The sequence below is a fragment of the Abramis brama genome (genome assembly GCF_963993115.1).
Source record: "Abramis brama genome assembly, chromosome: 19".
Taxonomy (NCBI): Eukaryota; Metazoa; Chordata; class Actinopteri; order Cypriniformes; family Leuciscidae; genus Abramis; species Abramis brama.
Window position 1 is genome coordinate 4903835 of NC_139981.1, and position 17603 is coordinate 4921437.

At 37.3% G+C, this 17603-nt stretch overlaps 2 protein-coding genes across 5 annotated transcripts; both read left to right on the top strand.

Moving 5' to 3' along the window:
• Positions 1–659: 659 nt before the first annotated feature.
• Positions 660–8697, top strand: LOC311069393 (uncharacterized protein). Of its 4 annotated transcripts, none has more exons than XM_084092513.1 (3): positions 660–1438; positions 2269–3872; positions 7825–8697. In XM_084092513.1, the coding sequence occupies exons 1-2, from the start codon at positions 1364–1366 to the stop codon at positions 3049–3051; spliced, it is 858 nt and encodes a 285-aa protein (XP_083948639.1). In that variant the 5' UTR covers positions 660–1363; the 3' UTR covers positions 3052–3872; positions 7825–8697. The 4 variants fall into 4 exon arrangements, with proteins under 4 accessions (XP_083948639.1, XP_083948640.1, XP_083948641.1 ...); XM_084092514.1 differs by having other exon boundaries at positions 7828–8697; XM_084092515.1 differs by lacking the exon at positions 660–1438 and adding an exon at positions 1450–1712.
• A 1704-nt stretch (positions 8698–10401) lies between these two features.
• On the top strand, positions 10402–16121 carry glo1 (glyoxalase 1). The gene is made up of 6 exons (XM_084092521.1): positions 10402–10631; positions 11746–11828; positions 12310–12450; positions 13820–13887; positions 14843–14932; positions 15737–16121. The coding sequence occupies exons 1-6, from the start codon at positions 10563–10565 to the stop codon at positions 15826–15828; spliced, it is 543 nt and encodes a 180-aa protein (XP_083948647.1). The 5' UTR covers positions 10402–10562; the 3' UTR covers positions 15829–16121.
• Positions 16122–17603: the final 1482 nt, after the last annotated feature.

The window sequence follows — 17603 nt, forward strand, 5'->3', positions numbered from 1 at the left end:
ATGTTCGGGAGTTGCCCAGAGAGAAAAAAGAAAACGTGGGATGGAATGAAATGAATGCAACCACTCCACGTAGGCCTATAGGAGGATGAGTGGGGAAAAGTACTCAAATTAACATTCTGCTCGCCAGTGATAATAACAGTATGTGACCGTTAATAAGCCACCACAACCTCATTTTATTTAATATATTCATTCATTTTAATTTACATTACTTTCAATGACTTTATGAATTTATACTGATGGTCTTAAAAATCTCCCACTTTTTTTATTTTATTGCAGAACAAGAACACCAAAGGATTTACACAGAGTCGACTATACAGTTTTGGGGAACAAAGTTTGACCCCATAAAGACAGACCAAAATGTTCAATGGAGACCAGGAGTCAAATTTTAAAGGGATACTCCACTTTAAAATGAAAATTCTGTCATCATATACTCACCCTCATGTTGTTTCAAACCTCAATAAATGTCTTTCTTCTGCTGAACAGAAAGGAAGATATTTAGAAGAATGTCAGTAACCAGACAGTTTCTGGTCTCATTGACTTCCATAGTAGGAAAAAAATATACTATGGAAGTCAATGAGACCAGAAACTGTCTGGTTACTGATATTCTTCTAAATATCTTCCTTTCTGTTCAGCAGAAGAAAGACATTTATTGAGGTTTGAAACAACATGAGGGTGAGTATATGATGACAGAATTTTCATTTTAAAGTGGAGTATCCCTTTAAGTTCAATTAGTCGATAAAGTTTACAGAAGACACGAGTTCTCCACCCTTCCAAACGCCGTAGAAAATGATAATCCAGCCTCGAACTATCTTAGAACACAGAAAAACCAATACAGATCAGTTTATGCCATTTTCTAAAGGTTCTGCTTGGTTAACAGTACAGGTAATTCAAGCAATGTCCGAACGTGAAGTTTATGCAAATGTGGTTATTTAAAGACAATAAACATGACACGTTAAGTTCTCATTCATGCTATCGGGATCACTTCTTATCTGTGCGGCTGTTGACTGTTCCTTTGGCATGGTCACATGATAGCATGCCTATCACATTCCTAACAACTCCTGCAAAAATAAAACACAGGCAATATCTTCCTCTTCAAGGTCGAGTCACAGCACATCGCCAATACATCCACACAGAGCAAACATGAGCTGACATTAACTTCTACTAATAATTCATTGTCTTATTTCAACATAGTGATCAATGGCGCTGTAAATCTTAAAGAGTTACGTGTATGGCAAGAGCAACAAAATACACGGACCTTTCAAGCCAAGGCAAATGAATGTGATATTCCTCCTGAAAGCAGAAGGGGGCAGTACTGTGTAACTTTAGTCATGCTGTCCAACCGTGCAATAAAGAAGAAGAAAGCATGCACGAGAAAGTTTTAAATGGACCAAATAATGTTCTGTTCATTGCAACTACAATAAATATTGCCGGCTTGCAAGTAAGAGCTTTGTTATTACGATTTAAAATTGTTTAACAGTAGGTTTCTGACTGCGTCTAAGTGTTGAGAGATGACAAATAACGACAAACAAATCTGACAAACATTTAGGGTCTCTCCCTACGTTATGACCAAATGTCCTCGCAAAACCATTAACATTTTTTGTTCCCCATGAGGAAAACCGCTTTAAAAATCATACGAAATTATGTTTTTTGAACATGTTAAAAACTGTGACGGGTAAGTAGGTTATGTCTATGGACAGTCCCCATATAATATGGTAAGTAACACAACATTGTGTGTGTGTAGGCGCTCTCTCTCTCTCTCTCTCTCTCTCTCTCTCTCTCTCTCTCTCTCTCTCTCTATGTCTAGGTTTCAGGGAGGAAACATTTATTAATTTTATATATATATATAAAATGAAGGCTCATGCACAACAAAGTTTTCCTTTCCTCAGTTTTCTTAAAATAGTCTGTAGTTCTCTTAGCCGAAAACTCCCCTGCTGAACATGCAGACACAAAATGAATATTCTTGCAACTTGAAAACAAGTTCTGTCATTGGTTCACTGACTTTCTTATGTTGACTCTTTCCTGTTGTTAACTTGTTAGTGCCTAATAACTTCCTTATATACTCACACATATGCTCAATTCCTGTTATTCTCATTGAAGACTACGTTTCTTCTAATGCAACAGCCTTCATATTTGAGGTTGAGTGTGGAGTAATTGTCCAAATAACTTATGAGGTTATTGTATAATTCATTTATGGGGAATTTGGGTTTGATGAGAACAGTTGAGGAATAAATCTGAATGTTTACATCTCTATTCAATCTGTTTCCCTAGTTGATGGTTTGGAGTCCTGACTGCATCGAAATGAAGCCTTCTGAGAATTTTCTTGGAGTTTCGAGGGCCGAGACGACTAAGGAGAGTATGGAAACTTTGGTGCTGAGCAAAATGGAAGGATCGGCTTTGCTCTTTTGCCAACGGCTGAAATATACAGTGAGAAGTATTCAGGTGCCTGATGGAAGTCCTTCAGATACTAAAACAGAAGCTGAACCATCCATCTCCCACTTTTCAAATGGCAAAAAGACTTGTGGTAAAAAATTCAGCTGTAATTTGTGTGGCATGGAGTATCGCCAGAGCATAAGCCTGGTGCGTCACATGCGAATACACACAGGAGAAGCGCCGTACACCTGTGAACTCTGTGGGAGGGGCTTCCGACGTAAAGACTGGCTTGTACTGCACAGCAGTGTCCACACGGGTAACAAACGAAAGAGCATGAAGAGGTTCAGTTGCGATCAGTGTGGGAAGAAGTTTACTGGCTCCACCGCACTCCAAAGTCATTTATACAAACACAGAGGCGAGAGGCCGTTCGCCTGCGCGCACTGCGACAAGACGTTCTTCAGTCAGACCAATCTTAAACGACACCTGGTCGATTCTCATTCTGACAGCAAACAATTTTCTTGCCCTGTGTGTGGAAGTGGATTCTCACGCCTTTTTTCGCTGCAGAAACACACGCGGATTCACATAGGAGAGAAGCCTTTCTCCTGTCCAGAGTGTGGAAAGACTTTCCGTTATGAATATACCATGAATGTGCATCGTAAACGTCACTCAGCCAAAAGTTGACGTAATGCACATTCATGCATCACATGAGTTTATGATTTATTCTATTTATCCGTTTTTTGTTTTAAGCCACATCCCTTTTATTGATTTTTTTCTTTTCTTACTGAATCTCATTATACCTGTTCAGTGCCAATAAAGAGCTTGACTTCACATAATTTCCTTTTTAGTTTTGATTTCTTTTTTAGTTTTTCTACATTGCTTACATTTTTTTCAAGTTATACATACAATACTGTGCAAAAGCCTTAGGCACATTTGTATTTTTTTTTGTTTGTATTTCCAGTTATTTATATATTTTGCTGTAGTGTATATCTTTAATAATCCAGTGAGATTTTTGTATGCACGAGGAGTCTGACACCTTGTGCATACAAAAATCTCACTGGATTATTACAATTAATGGCAAAATTAATGTTTGGAAATGTAAACTGATATTTCCTACTGACACATTACAGCAAAGTATATAAATAACTGGTTTAAAAAAAATTTATGGTGAAAATACTAACGTGCCTAAGATTTTTTTTACTACTGTATAAGCACTGCTCTATGAATATGATCAATTTCCATCATAACCTGATCTCCGTTAAAACACTATTTATAAAATTATGTTTTGCTTAAAAATGTATTATTCTCCCTCCCCCAACAGATTTTTTGTAAATCAATTTACTGAGCAATACTTTCAGCATCTTTTGACGACAGACGGGGGCAGCACTGACTGTCTTCGGTTCTGCTACTCAACCGAGAGAAGTGAAGAATGAAGTGTTAAAAGTTGGAGTTGCTCATTTCTGGTTCAGACTCCGAGGATGTTCCCTTGAACAAGAACATTGCAAGTAAGTGCTTTATGATTAAGATTTAAGATAATTGACCAGTGATTTTCAGATTGAACTTGTAACCTTTAAAGTGAAAACTCAAATATATAGGCATTTAAGTTAAAATCTGAATACGTGCATAATGGAAAATAGGGCTGGGTGGACAATATCGATTAAATCGATTTTGTCAATGATGTTTCCCGTTGATTCGTGAGCAAACTTCTTCAAACATTACAAGCAAGCCTGCCATGCAATAATAGAAATAAGCTTTGCTACTTTTGATATGAAACAAAGTGTCAGCTTTCATATTTTGTCACTTTTATCACGAGATTCATGCAATAAATGCCGTTTTGACGTGTGACAGATTGCAGTAGCCGTCTGTCAATACCCAGCCCTGAAAGAAACTATATTGAAATATTTAAATCGTCTTTATAGGTGGGGGTTTAACGTCGCATTAAAATAGTTACGTGGTTTGACAAATGTATTAAAGAACGAACATTCCTAGTTGTTTTTCAGATAATATGAGGTTATGAAAGCTGCAACGGACTGTTACACAGAAAGCCTTGCTTTTGCCTTTTAAACATGCACTAGACCGAGGGGATTTCCATTGCTCTTGCACCTTGTGTCTTTTGCAGCTGCTGACCTGTTTTTGTTTTCTTTTATTCTCATTTCAGTTCTTTGCGTCTTTTTTCTTTCACAGAGAACGCGAGAACGTTCTAAAACGGCATTCTTTTAGAACGCCGTGTCGTGTCATCCGCAAGACGCATCATACAAACATTTAGATGTTTTCGCTTATCAGAGCATATGTCTCGTGCCATGTGTTTTAAAAGTTAAGCTTATTTTAACTTGACACGTCATTTTGAAAACCCGCAAATATAGGCAGGTTACTGTAGTGGTGTTTAAAAATAAATAAATATTAATTTCACCAAGCTGGTTGCTCATTTAAACCCTCATTTGTACCAAGGGATAGGGTTAGGAATAAGGGTTGGTTTAGATGCATGTAATTATGCATACTTTATAGTTATTACTACAGTAACATTTACTTATTATTACAGTGACATTCAGTGTTACCATTTTTTTTTTTTCACTTTTTTTTCCCCTTCAAAGTTACTCTTTGAAATGCTATTACATTAGATGCTAAATCAAAGCAAGTGTAAAGTTGTTTTCAGAGCTAGCTTTCTGCATTGCCTTTTAACCAACTGATGTTTCTTAGAATAGTTCAATTCCCTCACTGTATGCACACACACTATTTATATTCTTTCTTGCAACTTTGAGTTAGCCTATATACAACTAATAAATATATACTGTAGCGACTAAGTACCACTAAATGCTACCGGTTGATGACTGATAGCTTACTTTCTTACGTGAATTCAATAAGGCTCATGATCACACACTCATTGTTAACAGTTGAACATTTATTCGTCTTCCTTTTAGACAAACGCCTGTCATTTGAACACAGTAAAAAACTGTTCGCCTCCTCAATCATCCAACACCTGAGTGATTTTTTCGGTCAGAAGCGACCGAGGACTCTCTGAGGGTTAACCATTACCCCAGTGATCTCAAACTCAATTCCTGGAGGGCCACAGCTCTGCACAGTTTTGCTCCAACCCTAATCAAACACACCTGATCCAGCTAATCAAGGTCTTCAGGATTACTAGAAACTTCCTTGCAGGTGTGAGTTGGAGCTGGTTGGAGCTAAACTGTGCAGAGCTGTGGCCCTCCAGGAATTGAGTTTGAGATCACTGCATTACCCACTTCTTCCAAGTGATGTAGGCTACACTTTGCCTCTTTTATTAATTTGTTAAACAATGTTTTTGAAATAAAGCTGTTTTAATTTTCATTGATGAATTATTGCAGTGTTCGGACATATTATAGACGGTTAATAATTAATGATATGCCAATAATTCATTGTAATCGACCTAAATGTTTTAGACAATTTTCAATAAGGAGGAGTAGCCTAAGCTGTGATATTTTATTATCCTCACAGTGCGTTGGTTTTGCGGTGATGCGCTATGAAATTATTGCGTGGCAATTTAACAGCCTATCACTTTAATAATAAAAGTAGCCTAGGCCTTCCCTAATAATAATATAGGCCTACAATAATAGCCTACTAATAATAATTGAATACATAAATTGGAAATGCTAAATCATCTTGATATTGATAGCTGATGCTTGTTTTGACAATATCTCTGGATACATGATATCGTCTATAGGCAACCCGGCACGAGGGTTTATCGCGCTGATTCGGGCATATTTCACACATATAGTGTGAGCAGTGAAGTCGCAGCTCGACGTTCGGACCGTATAGTGTGAGCACAGAAATCCTGAGCTTTGGCTTTACATCGCATGCGATCTACTCGTTCAGTGTGAGTAGGTACCTTGCTGAAATCGCACAGTGTATGTCCGCCTTAAGCCTGGTTCTTTCTGTCATTCCCTGCAAAGTCTTGTTTAGTGTTTATACTGCATTTCTGAGCATTCTCCCTGGTTACATTGTCTCTTGGATATTTGCCTGTTTTTTTTATTCCCTTTTTGCCCTTGCCTGCCTGTTTGCCTGTGATTGTACCTTTGCCTGTGTTTGATTGCAATTCTGGATTACTCAAATAAACTGCATTTGGATCCTCAGGCCTTTGTGTCTCAGAACAGTTCATGACGCAGACTCTGAAATCCCCAATTCCAAATACTTGCTGGGAAAGTCACTGCTGGGAAAGCCAATCACAGTCAGGAATGTGAGGCCGCCTTCAGGGCACGAGGAAATCAAGCAGTGAAAGTTTATTTGATGCTTCATTAAATAGGTTGGCTAGAATCACAATGAAATGCATGAATAGTGAAATTCAGGTTTTATTTTACTAAGCAAAAAACACACACTGCCATGCCATGCCATGTAATAATAGAAATAAGCTTTGCTACTTTTGATATGAAACAAAGTGTCAGCTTTCATATTTTGTCACTTTTATCACGAGATTCATGCAATAAATGCCGTTTTGACGTGTGACAGATTGCAGTAGCCGTCTGTCAATACCCAGCCCTGAAAGAAACTATATTGAAATATTTAAATCGTCTTTATAGGTGGGGGTTTAACGTCGCATTAAAATAGTTACGTGGTTTGACAAATGTATTAAAGAACGAACATTCCTAGTTGTTTTTCAGATAATATGAGGTTATGAAAGCTGCAACGGACTGTTACACAGAAAGCCTTGCTTTTGCCTTTTAAACATGCACTAGACCGAGGGGATTTCCATTGCTCTTGCACCTTGTGTCTTTTGCAGCTGCTGACCTGTTTTTGTTTTCTTTTATTCTCATTTCAGTTCTTTGCGTCTTTTTTCTTTCACAGAGATCGCGAGAACGTTCTAAAACGGCATTCTTTTAGAACGCCGTGTCGTGTCATCCGCAAGACGCATCATACAAACATTTAGATGTTTTCGCTTATCAGAGCATATTTTAACATATTTAAGCTTATTTTAACTTGACACATCATTTTGAAAACCCGCAAATATAGGCAGGTTACTGTAGTGGTGTTTAAAAAATAAAATAAAAATAAATATTAATTTCACCAAGCTGGTTGCTCATTTAAACCCTCATTTGTACGAAGGGATAGGGTTAGGAATAAGGGTTGGTTTAGATGCATGTAATTATGCATACTTTATAGTTATTACTACAGTAACATTTACTTATTATTACAGTGACATTCAGTGTTACCATTTTTTTTCCCCACTTTTTTTCCCCTTCAAAGTTACTCTTTGAAATGCTATTAGATTAGATGCTAAATCAAAGCAAGTGTAAAGTTGTTTTCAGAGCTAGCTTTCAGCATTGCCTTTTAACCAACTGATGTTTCTTAGAATAGTTCAATTCCCTCACTGTACATGCACACACTATTTATATTCTTTCTTGCAACTTTGAGTTAGCCTATATACAACTAATAAATATATACAACTACATAAATATGAGTGTTTTATTTCTCAATCTGTTTCTCCAGTAGCTGCTGTTTCTCTTGGTGTCCCGGCTGCATCGATATGAAGCCTGAGATCAAAATGGACGAGTCTAATACTGAACGGGAGAGTTCATCAGAGACCCCTGGTAAAAAATTCAGCTGTGAATTGTGTGGCAAGGAATATAGGCGCAGCACAAATCTGGCGTGTCACATGCGAATACACACAGGAGAAGCACCATACACCTGTGAACTCTGTGGGAGAGGGTTTCGGTGTGCACAATGGCTTAAAATGCACAACACCATCCACACGGGTAACAAACGAAAGATCGTGAAGAGCTTCAGTTGCGATCAGTGTGAGAAGAAGTTTTGTGTCTCCACCGCACTCCAAAGTCATTTATACAAGCACAGAGGCGAGAGGCCGTTCGCCTGCGCGTATTGCGACAAGACGTTCTTCAGTCAAACCAATCTTAATCGCCACCACAGCGATTCTCATTCTGAAAAACAGTTCTGTTGCCCCGTGTGTGGAAGCGGATTCTCACGCCGCTCGACGCTGCAGAAACACATGCGGATTCACACAGGAGAGAGGCCTTTCTCCTGTCCAGACTGTGGAAAGACTTTCCCTTATAAATACACCTTGGATATGCATCGTAAACTGCATTCAGACAAAAGTTGATGTGATGTACATTCATGCATGTCATGAATTTATGATTTAGCCTACGGTTTATTCTTATTTGTTTTCAGCTATGCCCTTCTTATTGACAATTTGTACCTGCACGATGCCAATGAAGAGCTTCACATGGTTTCTTTTTTATTACAGTTTTTCTTAATTGCTTGCATACTAAAGACAGTTGCAGTAAATCATGTTAATAATTTTCTAAAATAAAGTTATACATATGCACTATGAATCTGCTCAAAACATGCATCTTGTCCTGTTTTCTCACATTATTTTCCCCAATAACAAAGTTGCTTTTCTTTAGACATGGTCTGCAAACTCCTTTCAATCTCACATTTCAAGAAAATCAAAGGTGTGCGTTTTCACATAAGATTGTGTAAACGTGCATGTACAAAACACTCAAAATGTATAATCATACACTGCAAGACAAGGTTCATCTCTACAAGTCGTCACATTTTGTGCCTGTCAATCAAAAAATTATATTCTTAGATTTTATTTTTTATTTTTAAGCACGCTGTGAATAGTTTGCATTGAACTATGCAAAGTGAAATGTAAGCTACAAATAGCTAGCAATAACATTTTAAGATTTAAACTGTTAAATTCAAAATAAAAATAAAATCTACCCCACCCCCTAATCTACCTGAGCTCCATCTCCTTTTCCTTATATACTTTGAAGTTTTTATGTTTTTTATTATAAGTTATTAAACAGTATTAATCCTTGTTATGACCAACAATTCGTCCGTTTCCTAAGACAATCTAAAGGATCGGTCATGCTGTGTGTGATACAATCGCATAAACTCATCAGTTTCTAAATGTTCTAATATAATTACTTTTTTTTTTTTTTTTTACATTTGTTTATTTTTTTTTTACATTTGCATTTTTATTGACTGAGGATCTGTATTCCTATCTCTCCCTCACACACACACACACACACACACACACACACACACACACACACACACACACAATTAAATTAAATTCCCATAGAGGCAGGCAGATTTTTATTTTTAAAGGCCAGTTACTTCATGGATCCAGGATACTATGCATCCTGATAAAGTTCCCTTGGCCTTTGGAATTAAAATAGCCCCACATCATCACATAGCCTTCACCATACCTAGAGATTGGCATGGAGTACTTTCCCTAAGATCATCTCTCAATGCAAATCAAACCAGCTATTAGGCTAACTGAAATAAAACCATGCCAATCTCTAGGTATGGTGAAGGCTATGTGATGATGTGGGGCTATTTTAATTCCAAAGGCCAAGGGAAATTTATCAGGATGCATAGTATCCTGGATCCATGAAGTAACTGGCCTTTAAAAATAAAAATCTGCCTGCCTCTATGGGAATTTAACATAGGGGTGTCCAGACTTATGCACCCTGTATTTTAAGGAAGAACATTTATTTATTTACGATACATTATTCATTCACAAAGAAAATTGGTGTCCTTAAAGGTTGGATTTTTCCTAATTTTTTTTTAATTAAGGCATTAAGTTCAATTTCCAAAAGATGATTTTTTATTCCTCTTTTTAGTCAACTTTAGCATGGGTGTCTAAACTTATGCATAGCACTGTATTTATGCCTTTTACCTGTGTCAATGAGTTGACAATACATTTGATCCGATTTCTGGAATATATCACTCAATCTATACATTTTCAGTTTACACACAGAGCTCATAAATTCACTCATTCACACAGGATGTGGTATACTTCTGTCATCTTACAGGATGAGTGTAAATGTGTGAGCCACAGTCTCCATCACATTCATTCATAGCCTCCCCTGTTTCTCTCAGTTCATTAACCCTTTTCTTTCTGTAATTTTTCCTCCTACACTTATTATAATTTATTAAGTTGATGGGAAGAGAACACTCACTTTCTCTTGACAATCCATGCATGATTTCAATACATTTGTGTAAACACACTTTTACTGAGAATTGTGTCTCCCTCTGCAGGAAGGAAAGGGAAACTACAGCATCTCAGTTATTTCATGGCTCCTCCCACAGGTACGTCACGCCGCCGACGTTGCACGCAATGGCCACGCCTCCTGCGCGGGTTCTTTCTGCCAGACTGTCAGCTGTAAGTCACCAAACATCAAGCCGAAGCACACCTAAAAATGACCGACCAAGGGCTGACGAACGAAGCAGCCGCCGCTGCGTGTAAAGACGGAAACCCCATCACTAAAGTAAGACACTGCTTTTGAGTCCAGAACTAGAGACCTTTCAATCAAACACGAAGATGATCGCTCATTTCCCTAATCTCCATTATAATTCAAGCACTGCAGGAAAATAGTGCGATTCATAACATCTCTCTTACGTTGTTTATTAGTGATTTATCCGCATCTATGTTTGTTACTCAACTTAGTTTAAGTTTGTATGCGTAACTGCTTTATTGCTCAGTCATGTGGAAATGCAAATAGACTTGATTCTGTATGGAATGCAGATTGATATGTTAGTAACATATCAATCTGCATTACATTCAGAATCAAGCCTAATTTTAATTAATTTTAATTAACTTAAAGTTCCTATGATGACCTTTGACATTTCACACAGCTTAAGTGTTAACCTGCGGCTCCTAGAGTGTCATACAGAGCAGTGCAAGCGGACAGATTTTACCATAAGGACTCAAACTTCATATATCAGGGAATTCTATTGTAACACTTTGTGTCCATTCTTTGAAAAGCATGTCTTAAACAATCCTAACCAAAGATATGCTACAAAATAACACCTGTATCAGAGAGATGAATAATAATGAATTTACAGTACAAACATTTACCAGAGATTCCTAGACTGATGTTTGATGCATTTGCAAAACGATAAACTACTCTTCTTTTTTTGAGCTGAGCTGCAAGATATTACAGAATGACCAGATATGGATTTCTAAAAGCATCATGCACAGCCTGAAACTGCATCAGCTGGTTATTTTCAACTCCAAATTCACTGCTGAATAATTTGAATCGACCCTTTTCACATTTACGGGTTTCTCAGAAGCGGAAGTCGTCATAGTTGGGTAAACTTCTATAGCGGTGAATGAGAGACTACATTAAATATATTTTTTGTGTTATACAGAGATATATACAGAGAGAGAGATTGATAACGGCAAAAATTTGTATTATTATTATTTTTATTATTATTGATACAGTGTTACTCAAATGTCTGAGACTACTAATAAAAGTTTTTTTTATCAGTCCTCCAAAATGGTCTTAGACTTTTGGTTGCCACTGTTGATCATTTTCATCGCCTTATCCATCTTTTAAATTATGTTCTTCTGACCAAAAGTTATTCATGCCACTGCTGTAGGACTTCATGATGCAGCAGACAATGCTGAGGGTTAAGGATCCAGTTAAATCCCTGGATTTCTACACACGCATCCTGGGAATGACGTGAGTTTACTATTGTGAAAGATTGCATCTCTCAGCACTGAACTTTTTCTCTGTGAATGAGAATGTGAGTTCAGTCTTGATCTTTTCATTTGCCCGGTTTCACAGACAAGGCTTAAGCTAGTCCCAGACTAAAATGCATGTTTAAGTTGTTTTAACTGAAAGCAACTTGCACTGATATATCTTACAATATGTGCCTTTGTTTTGTCTCAAGACATGTTTTGTCTTTTATCTAAGACACATTTATAAAAGCTGTTTAAATGGCCAGGGTTAATCCTGGCTTAATCTACGCCTGGTCTGTGAAACCAGGCCATTACTTTATAATATCCAAATGTGTTATGCATGTAGAAATGTTTTGCATTTTAGTTCAACTTTTGGCTCATAATCAAAATTGCATATTAAAATGCATTGCAATAATGTGAAATGAGCTTTAATTGCTGACCTTTGCAATGAAGTATTTTTTAATGCGAATGTTTTATTTTAGGCTGTTACAGAAGTTTGATTTTCCCTCCATGCGATTCACCCTCTACTTTCTGGGTTATGAGGATAAGAAAGAGGTCCCTGCAGATGTGAAGGAGAGGACAGCCTGGACATTCTCCCGCCGAGCCACTATAGAGCTCACACAGTAAGTTCAGGTTAAAACCTTCAGCGTCAGCCATTTAAAAGTTAACCACTAACCTTCTGCATTGAGTAGAAAAGCCCTTTACCAACTTTACCGTGATATCTGTTAGGTTCTGTTAAGGCAAATTCACACTGCAACCAACAGACGCAGACCAACATTCACCAGATTACAGCACGTCACTTCTCAGACATTCCAACTTTGTTTAATCTGCGAAAAAGAGCGCTTACAGGGACGCTTACACACTGATCCGAAACCAGGTTTCAGTTGCCGTCTGTCTGTGTCTGTCGGTGCAGTGTGAATTGGCCTTTACAGTATGTGGCGTAAGACCTGAACATTTTTTAATTGTAGATCAGGGTTTGTAACCTTTGGCACGCGGAGGGATAATCACTGGCACGGGACATTAGCTTAAGAGGAGTCCCTGAAACTTACATACGGATGTACAATTTGAGGTACTTATTCCTTATAGACCAATTTCGAGCCGACGTCACAATTACGTCACAGCGTTAGCTGGAGGCAAAGCAAAGGGAAAACTGGAGGTGGCCAATACAAACCAGCACAGATTCGGCTACATAATAAGGAGCTTAAATTATAATTTTTATTATTAAATGTCATCTTGTTGTGTTGTTGGGTGCAAGAATCGACGAAAAATGAGTATGCTGTATCTGGAATATTTATTTCTAGAAAATATTCACATCATTAAAATTGCACCGTAATGTCACTCTTTACATTGTCGTCTTCTTGGCGCTGGCTAGGCAGAACTGCGGATCGTACCACACAAGTCTTGTACTTGACCATTCAGCACATAGTTATAGTCATCTAAAGATTTAAATGCCCTCAGTTTCTCTTTACCCTCGGTTTCTCTATCAGGTAGTAGAAGTCAGGCCACTCAACCGGAGGTAGCGTTAACGTTAATCGTCCATCCATTGACTGAGCGGGTCAGCCAGTCTGGTTCCGTCCTTTAAAATTAACTTTTGCAAATAACAATCACAGTCCTGCATATTAAGATAAAATCGGATTTTCTCCAGTCATTGTTAAAAAAACAAGCTAACAAAACTTGCAAACTAACGTTAGTGAAGCGGCCAGAGGGATCGTTCTGCCTCCAGCTAAGCTCCGCCCACAAAGAAACGTCACCATGTTTACTAACTGAAAAGGGGTCTATAGTCTATAGTTTTAGTAAAAGTGTGAGATTTTAACCTCTCTAGCACACAGATCCGACAAACCATTCGCGGGGGCCGAGGTGCGCGCTTCTGTGATTATCCCTCTGTGTGCCATAAGGTTGCCGACCGCTGTTATAGAGCCTGTCATCAGAGGTCCAAGGTTTGAAGCTGTTTTCATGTGCCATTCTGTATTTCTCTTTTCTCTTTTTAATCAGTAACTGGGGTTCAGAGACAGATGACAGCTCGTCTTACCACAACGGGAACACAGACCCAAGAGGCTTTGGTGAATATAACAAGCAGAACACAATTTCTCCCTGTCATAGTATCGACTGTGATTGAAGTCGGGCTAGACTATATATATATTTTTTTTTTTTTTTTGTCTTTTGACTATACTCAAGATACATCTCCAGCCTAAATTGGTGTTTATTAATTTATAGGAACCGTCATTTTGACTAAACAGCCATCTTGCATGTTGCATGTATGAACTAAAAGATACAAAAAATATAGTTAAAATATTTCACTATATGGACACAAGAAACATTTCACCAATATAACAGTTTACATTACCGAACAGCAATATTTACCCACATATATATATACCCACAGACTTCAGTGAACATTTTTGAATGATAATGCAAAACTATTCAAATTCAGATTTATTTCCTTTAATATATTTTTGTTTCTGATCTTTAAACTAGAGTGGCTAATAAAGCAAGCCATCATTAGGAAACGTAATGTTCAAGTAAGCAATAAGGTACAAGAGGCGTCGACTCCAGCAAAAACATTATTTGATGACGTGAATTCGCTGTATCTCATTAAACACCAGGACAAACTCCAAAACCCCCAAACACAGACCGGCACATAACGCTTCATAACTGCTGATGCCATATTTTTCAACTTTGGAGCTTCTGACGGTTCCGTAGATGTCACAGAGAATTCCATCGAGTTCCGTCTTGGTGATTTGTTTAAAATCAATGCTTGCGACCCTTTTCATCACACTTGTCCCCTAAGCATTTCACCATCATTGTGACATTCATGATGTTGCAATATTTTATATAGCCAGAAACATATTTATGTGTATGTATATATATATATATATTATATAAACATAACATTTTATGTTAGATGCGATTAATTGATTGGACAGCCCTATGGCAAATGTAGTCATGGTTAAAAGAAGAACGTAATATACTTAAATTACATTATTAACCTAAAAATGTAAAATATATTTATCTTAGGCCATATTGGAATTGCTGTCCCGGATGTCTATGCTGCCTGCAAGCTGTTTGAAGAGAATGGAGTGACCTTTGTAAAAAAGCCCGATGATGGTAAGTTCTTTCATATTATCCTATACAATTATTTTAGTTACATAGTGTATCTCCACCAATAACAAACTAGCTAAACTTTCATTTCTAAATATGTTAGTCTCGTGGAATGTACAAATTTAGGATGTTTATATTTGTATGTTTACTGTGTTCTTAATAGCATACTCTTAGTATTTATGTAGTATATCATATGCAGATTTTCTGTTTGCATGGCATACCCGGATAACTTTTTTAAAGTGGTGATGAACTTGGAAATCAATTTTTCCTTGAGCTTTTGACATACAAGAGGTCATCATACTATAAGAATATCCTGTAAGTTTCAGAACTGAAAACTTCCTTGTTAGTCCAATAAAAGCTTTTATTGACACCAGGCACAGCGAACGACAGGTTTTTCAAAGTGGGGATCTATGACGTCAAAGAGTATCAAACCCCGCCTCCGCAGGAGAAGATCAACGCCATCTTCAACACTGCTGGTTTAGCCCCGCCCACCAATTCGTGCATTACATGAAACTCATTATAATATGCAAAGCTGTTATCCAATCATAGCAGTGGGCGTTTACTTCAAAGTCTTCAATGCGGCACGCCCATAAAAAACGAGCGTTTCAGGAGCAAGGCTCAAAACCAGGGTAGTAAATAGCCTATTACTTATTCATTTTGATGTTTTTGAATGTAAAAACCAAGCGAATGTCATAAGTTGACCTCAGACAACAATATAAAATTGATTTCCACATGTCACTGGAATAAGCAACTGTCATACAGAAATACTTTGTTTATTTTCATTTTATTTTCATTCTGTCTGTCGTGCAGGTAAAATGAAGGGCCTGGCCTTTATTCAGGATCCTGACGGTTACTGGATTGAGATTCTCAGCCCCAACAACATGGTGTCCATCACTTCTTAAAGACTGTTGTTATGCTGTGACCTGATCAGAAGACACTAGTTATGAAAATCAAGGACAGTTTGGGATCAAAAAATGGTGATATCTCTGTGCTCAGTGAAGACAGACTGTATGTATGACAGCTGCAGTGTGTTAGACATGAATTAGGCTGAATGTAACAATGCAATTTGACACCTTTTGAAATTATGCAGTTCTAAGCTTAACATTCTACTTTATTAAAATAAAGTTTTGAATTGATGCAGTCCCAGCCCTAAAACCCTACATTTTATTTGTTCAAATAAAGCAAAGAAAGCATTTTTGTTGTGTCACTCTTTTGTTGACTTTGAAAAAAGTACAGTAATGTTATTGGCATGTACCCTTATTAGGATTTGTATAAGTGGAATACAGCCTCAAGCACACTTTGCAGGTTTGAACGTGCTGGGACAGGGTTTGAATGAACAGGGTTTAAGAAGATCAATTGCTCAAACAGTTGATCAGCATTAAAATGTGACTTCAAGCAGAGTTGGCTTTCAACAAAAGCTTAAAAACTTGTATGTGTGGTTGCAAAATGGGTTTGGTCAAAGTGAAGAATCTTGCATGGGAAGGATCCAACCTGTTTCTAGATTCACTTTATGATAAAGAATGCAGTTGGTATAATTGGAATGCATCCTCTTGAGGATCTGTAATAATAAAGTTTTGTTTTGTTTAGTCTAGATTGGTGTCTATCTGCTAAAGCTGTTCAGTTTTTAAGTCCTAAAGCCTTTTACATCTAAATGCGGAAGGACAATGGGAAGTTGAGCTGAACATTAGCTTCTTAAAATTAGTTTAAAGGGATAGTTCACCCAAAAATGAAAATCGTCATCAATTACTCACCCTCCAGTTGTTCCAAACCTGTATCTTTCTTTTGTTGAACACAAAAGAATGTTGATAACCAGACGGCACCCTATGTAGTATAATACACCCTTAGTGTTTTTGTTTTTCCTTCTATGAAAGTCAATGGGTGCCGTCAACTGTCTGGTTACCAACATTCTTTAAAATATTTTGTGTTCAACAGAAGAAAGAAATTCATACAGGTTTGGAACAACTTAAAGAGTTAGTAAGTAATGACAACATTTTCATTATTGGGAGAACTATCCCTTTTAGTTAGCTAAAAGTTACTTTAGTTTAGTTTGCTTACTGACTTTAGTTCCCCAGTATATTTTTCTCCATACATTGGAAGTCAATGGGGCCATGCAATCAACTGTATGGTTAAAAATATCTTCTTTTGTGTTCAGCAGAAAAAATAAATTCATACAGGTTTGCAACAACATGAGGGGGAGTATGGGAAGTATGTGAGCAAAGTAGTATGGGTAGTGACCATTATCCTATTAAATGTAGTATTGGGATGGAAGTAGAGGAATGTCTTGAAGAGAACATTCAGAGGTGGAGATTTAAAAAAGCAAATTGGGAAGAGTTCAAAGAAATATGTGAAAGTAAAATGGCAGGTATGAAAGTAAATTTAGGAGACAGAGAGGAACTGAATAAGGAAATAAATAATATTCTTTGTGATACAGCTAATGAGGTAATAGGAAAAAATAAAGGTATCAGGGTAAAAAAGGCAGTACCTTGGTGGACAGACGAATGTAGTGAAGTAATTAAAATGAGAAACAAAGCGTTAAGAAAAGTGAAAAAAACATATTTATTTGATGACTTAATAGCATATAAGAGAGCCCAGGCAGATGTAAGAAGAGTAATAAGGGTGAATAAAAGGAATTATTGGAGGACTTTTTGTGATGAAATAGGTGAGAGTACAGATATAA